The sequence below is a fragment of the Myotis davidii genome, unplaced genomic scaffold, assembly GCF_000327345.1.
Source record: "Myotis davidii unplaced genomic scaffold, ASM32734v1 scaffold323, whole genome shotgun sequence".
In the NCBI taxonomy this organism is placed as follows: domain Eukaryota; kingdom Metazoa; phylum Chordata; class Mammalia; order Chiroptera; family Vespertilionidae; genus Myotis; species Myotis davidii.
In genome coordinates, this window is record NW_006295491.1 from 2472781 (window position 1) to 2478780 (window position 6000).

At 41.7% G+C, this 6000-nt stretch overlaps 1 protein-coding gene across 2 annotated transcripts in view; it reads right to left on the reverse strand.

Annotated features, from left to right (window-relative positions):
* The window catches only part of FAM160A1 (family with sequence similarity 160 member A1), a 220271-nt gene that overhangs the window by 21116 nt on the left and 193155 nt on the right, over window positions 1-6000 (reverse strand). For both annotated transcript variants that reach the window (XM_006770124.2, XM_006770123.2), the window contains 2 exons: window positions 3852-4019; window positions 1529-1608 (listed from right to left, as the gene is read on the reverse strand). In XM_006770124.2, the coding sequence (XP_006770187.1) occupies window positions 1529-1608; window positions 3852-4019 (248 nt within the window). The remainder of the gene's footprint in view (window positions 1-1528; window positions 1609-3851; window positions 4020-6000) is intronic.

Consider the following 6000-nt stretch of genomic DNA (forward strand, 5'->3'; position numbering starts at 1 on the left):
ATTCTGTCATATCGGTAGAGGGTTGATGGGGAGCTAAGTAATCCTTCTGGGACAGATAACTGATGCCCTACCCAGACTCCCCTGGGGCATTCACTCCTAATAGGATTGGTTCTTTGCTAATGCCACAAGAGTGGTTGCTGATGACCACTAAAAAGTCCAAAACTCTTTTAAACACAGAAAATGAATAGGTGATATTCTCCCGTAACCGGATAACTCTGAAGGCCTTCACCATGATGCCACCACCAGCCTCCCTGCCTGTTTTTATCACTCGCTTTTGCAGGTGCTATAGCTACATATAGCCAGCTATCAGAATACCCTGGACAGTTTGTAAAACATGCCCACCCCCAATTGGCGGAGCCAGCCCCTCTGGGAGAAGGCCAGGAATGTGCGCTTCTAACTAGCTCTGGGGCGATGCCATGCTGCTGTCCCCATGATGACACTCCCATCCCCTTCCTTTTCCAAAGAACTACCTCTTTGGAAAGGCTGATACATGTACTTGGAATGCCATCTCCCGGTAATTCTACCTACATTGTATCAAAGCCCACATGGGGGCCAGGGGCAGTCCAAGTCTCCTCCTCTCCTACTGCTCTGGCTTCTTCCACCATATTCCCAGAGAGGGGGCACAGGAAGGGTCGGGAAGCCCGGTAAGGAGGGAGGAGGTGTGTGGGGAGAGGGCGCCCAGGGACCACCAGAGGGGAGTGTGGAGCACAGACCCAGCCTACCCTCCCTTTCTTCTTTTACAGAAGCAGCTGCTGCCCTGGGGGACCCCAGAAGGAGAGGCAGACCTGGGCCAAGACAGGATTTGGGGTTCCTGAGTCCCCTTGCCAAATGTCCCTCACAGTTCCACCTGTTTAAGACCCACATAAAGATCTTGCTTGTCACCTGTTTGCCAAATGTCCAAATTAATGTCACCTTAATAGCAGTCTACTCTGACTCTCAACACCTGTCATCAAATACCAGCCACTCGATGAAACCCTTCCCACCGGTGCCCCTGAAGGACACACCTTTTCTACCTTACACATTAAGTCCTTTTCAACTCATCTACTCCACACCTTACTCCCTTATGAGCTGCACATAGAAAGTACTCATTAAATATTCACTGAATTTCATTGAAACATACATACAGGTTAGAGTACACGTTGTATTTGTACCATTACCAAAGCAATAGTCACAGGAACTATATATCACTGGCATTTCACATTTAGAAAAGTTTGGGGTCCTTATTTATGAAAAAGACATTCGGCCACACCGCAGAAGAGCTTTTATAATAATTCTGAAAATTTCCAAACATCCTACCTTTTCTTTGCAGGAGCATATTTGTAACATAATGTATTTGGCCCCCGAAAAACTTTTAACAATAAAACTAAAATTAATCTTGGGAGATAGTGCAGAAATTAAATTGATTGGTCTTGATGATTTCCTTCCTTTGATGCACAGCCCCTATTTAGCTTATGTCACCAAAGAAATATGTAATAGCAATAGTACAGAGTGAGACTTTCTTTAAAGGGAACAAAAGATGGTCACTCACCTCAGAACTAGTTGTAACATCACGTCCTCACAGTGTAAACCGATGAGAGTCCTAAATAATGCCAGGGACACCACACAGAGCTGGGGAACAATAAACACGTTCTATTTCAGATATTGGAAGGACGGCTCCACTCTCCACAGATGGCAAATAAATCAAAATTACAAAATAAAATGGCCTTTTCTTCAGCAGTTTTGATGAAACATGCTGCTGCCTCAGAGAATGTGCATTACGGGTGTTCAGGCTATCGGCTCTGTAGGATTCTATTAGAAAGACTACACCTGAAATTATACCATTATGCAGAATTGCCCCCCTACAACATGACTCCCTCACAGTTCCCCCTGTGTCTGACTCTAATGTCCAAAAAGGAAAGATACACAACCACATTGGAAAGAAACTCAATGGCATATTATAAAATCGTCATGCCCTTTTGGGAGTAAGCGCTTATCATTCTATCAGGCCAGGTAAGTAATTGTACTTCAGGCTCTCCTTCTCTGTGCAGGATGCATGCATTGGAGAGTTATAGGGACAGGTTTATCTGGATTACAGATTAGAAATAGGAGCAAACAGGTATTTTGTAGGAGGATAATTCTGCATAATGACCTAATTCCAGGTTTAGGCTTTCTAATCAAATACCATAGGAGAACAGACAGTCTGAATACACATTCTCTCTCTACTCTTACAACTCAATGATAAAAAGACAAGTACACTGTGCTGTGCACCTAGTCATTGATTTGAAGGGTTACTATGGTAATACTGTATATAATATAGTATTCTTAACTATAACTATCATACTGTATATTAGATCCCCAGGATTTATTCATCTTATAGCTGGAAATTTATACTCTTTGATCAACACTGTGCAGTTTGATAAACTATAGTAGCTATTTAAGCTTTTATCTTTAGAGTAAGTGTATTATTCCATAAACTTAACTTATTCTTTCTAAAGGTTATTCTTTGCGTTTTATCAATCATTTGGTTCAGTTCAGGTTTAGAAATTTAACTTTCAATCTATTGGTATCATTGAATCTAAAGTGTATCTCTTGTAGATGCCATATGGTTGGCTCTTCTTTTCTTATCTAGTCTGACAATCTCTGCCTTTTGATTAAGTTTTTAACCTATTCACATTTACTTGTATTGTTATAATTGGATTTCTGTCTGCTGCTTTACTTTTTGTTTTCATGTCATATGATTTTTTTATTCTCCTATTCCTCTTTCACTGTCTTGTTTTGCATTAAGTGAATATTTTCCCTAGTATAACATTTTTATTCCTTTAATAATTTACATATATATATATACACACACATGTGTGTGTGTGTGTGTGTGTGTGTGTGTGTGAAAGACTACACCTGGAATTATACCATTATACCATATATATATATCCTCACCCAAGGACATGTTCATTGATTTTTAGAGACAGGGGAAGAAAGAAAGAGAGAGAGTAACATTGATGCGAGAGAGAAACATTAATAACTTGCCTCTCATGTTCACCCTGACTGGGATTGAACAGGCAACCGAGGTATGTGCCCTGACCGTAATCAAACCTGTACCCTTTCGGCATATGAGAAAATGCTCCAGCTAGCTGAGCCACATCAGCCAGGGTTCACTATATTTTTTTAAGTTATTTTATTAGTGGTTGCTCTCGGCCTTACCATATACATCTTAACTTATCAGACTTTACTTCAGATTTACACTAAATTAGCTCCTGTGAAATAGAGAAATATTACTCCTATACAGCTCTATCCCTTCCTCTTTTGTGCTAATATATATATATATTGCAAACTCAATAATCCATTCAGTTATTATTCTTTTACTTTTAAAACAATAATTGTAATTAAATAAAGATAGCCTTTGGTAGAGGAGGGGGGTTGCAAAGGGCAACAGTAATAGTATAGGAGGATTTTCAAAGTTGATCAGAACTTTAAACTAAAGAATGACTTCCTAAATTCACAAGTGCCCAGACTTCCATTTCAAAATATTTGAGGACAGAAATATAATCTCCAACATCCAGACTCGCTACACTCTGGTTCTTTGGCTTTGCCTGCACTTACACCCACATGTTCTGCTGCAACGTGCTCCTCCGAAGCACATTCTGCTAGTTCCACAGAAGACAGTGCCAACCCAGACAAATTGAGAAACATGTCCTATGACAGGCAGTAAGTGCCACCTCCCTGACAAAAGGACTCCTAATAGCAAAATGCATTCTCTGTTTCCAAAGTAGAAAAGGCAATGGCTGCAAGAAAGAAAGAAAAAAAAGGTGGGGAAGGGGACAGAGAAAAAGAATATTCATAATCTTATTACAAAACGAACTCTCCTGAAATCTTACCCGAAATGGGGTGTTGATTCGACTGGTGAGAGTGTCTAGGATGTGAACATTCTCGTGCTGGTGCAACAGGATAAAACGGAGGAAGATCTCAAGTAGTGCTGGCTCGGAGATGCTACGCAGAAAAAGGTCCAAGTAGGCAGTTGTGGTCATGACCTCCTCCACAGTCACCTGGGACCAATGACAGAGTGAGCACAGGTGAGCATCCTCTCGACACTATGATACATGCCTCCCCGATGGCCCCTGGCCTCACCGCAGTGACCCCATCAAGGCAAGGACACGCCTGCCACAAGAACACACCTCAGAGCTTCATCTGAAGCCCATAACCTATTCACACTCTACACTACCTCATGCTGCTTCCGCCCTTTAGTTCAGTAAGGGAAAAGCAAAGGCATAAAGAAGCCATTCAATGTTCAGACAACTCCTAATCATCAAATGCAGTTCACACACCATAAAGATTTCAGTATGTAATCTCAGAGGGGAAAAAGATAATGGAAAGTATTTACACGGTCAGTAAAGGATTAGATAGCTCAGCATAACTTGTTTCATTATTAGTCATTCATAAGTATTGGTTGAGACCTGCTATGTATTAGGAGCTGGAAACATTAAGAAGATATTTTTGGCCAGGAAGATGGATTATACATACGACCTAACATACAAAATAATATGCTAACAAATGGCAAATGAGAGGAGAAGACACAAGGGATGCAGATGTTCAGATACGTTTCTGGGAAGTTGCAAGTCACTGCATAATATGCATAAAGTGTTACTTATAATCTGCCATAAGAGTTTACGGCTCATAAAGTAACTGGATTTTTTATAATACAAATTAGTATTTTCTACATGGTGTGATCTTCCACATGCAGTAAAATTCCAATCTTTCAGGAAAAAACGCTCTAAAGAGTTAAGTTTTTCCAAGAGCTAAGGATGTGATGCTTAAAAGCATCAAGAAATTAACGTTACCATCGTGACTGGGAATATTTTAAGAGCTAGCATACATCTGTCTTCCTAAAAGCAGGATGTAACATCTCTTGCTGAACAGGGGACAACTGCCTTATGGTCTGTAGTACAGAAATACGCACACAGGGCTGCATGAAAATCACTAGGGAAACTTCAAAACTTCCGACTCCAATCCCATGCCCTAGAGCTCTTGGCCGTCTCTGCTGCCTGATGACACAGGAAATGGCTGGCGGTACTTTCAGCGGGATTACATCTTCTCTTTTTCAGTTTTCCATCTTCTTTATTTCTCCCTTTAAAAGGGGGTAACTGTCACTTGATCATACTGTTACTGGGCTATTCCTTTTATATACATTTCTCTTACCCTTGTAATTTTCTGCTTTCAAAACCCATAAAGCAGTTTAGAAACTAGATCTCCAAATCTGCTTGTATACGTGCAGATGGGCCTATGTGGACACATCTGTGCATTATGGCTTCAAGTACTTCCATGAATTTCTTGGTTCTTATGTATATTCTAGGTCCATGAGCCCAGGTGGGTAAGAGATTACCAAGTCAGTTGTGCCTGTTTTCTTTTTCTTGAGCAAGGCATGCCTGCACACTGCATGTCAACCCGCCCTCTCAGAACCCATTGACAACTCACGAGCAGTGCCCTGGGTGGTCTGAGAACAGCCTCAGAGGGCAGACACCCTTCCCCCACCAGCTCAGCACCAATGTTGTGATATACTCAAATATTCGACACACCACTGTGTCATCGGAGCCACTTCAAAGGGCTCTCTGTGGCCCAAATATAGCAAAGGAAATGTAAGCATCAACCACTTGGCAAATAAATTACCTTGAGAAGAGTGCGTCTCATGGGCTGCCCCAGCTTCTGAAATAGGCTGCTTCTATCCTGTGTCTCCCGGTGTCTGTAGTTACTGACTCCTGGCACTTAGTCCTGACCTGGGACACAGGCTGTCTTTTTCCTTATTACTCCAACGCGATGTACTAGTCTAGCACCTGCGTGCACTTAATAAACATCTCCTGCATAAGTGACATCCCCCAAGGACCCAGTGATTCACATTGACCAGAACTGAGCTTCATTTTTAATTCTTCTCTCTTCTCTGCATGTGTCCTGAAGGCTCTAGAGAGAGTGGGCATTTGTAATGAAGACATAAAATAACAGATGTCACCAAGTAGCTGGGGCAGTGGGGGGGCG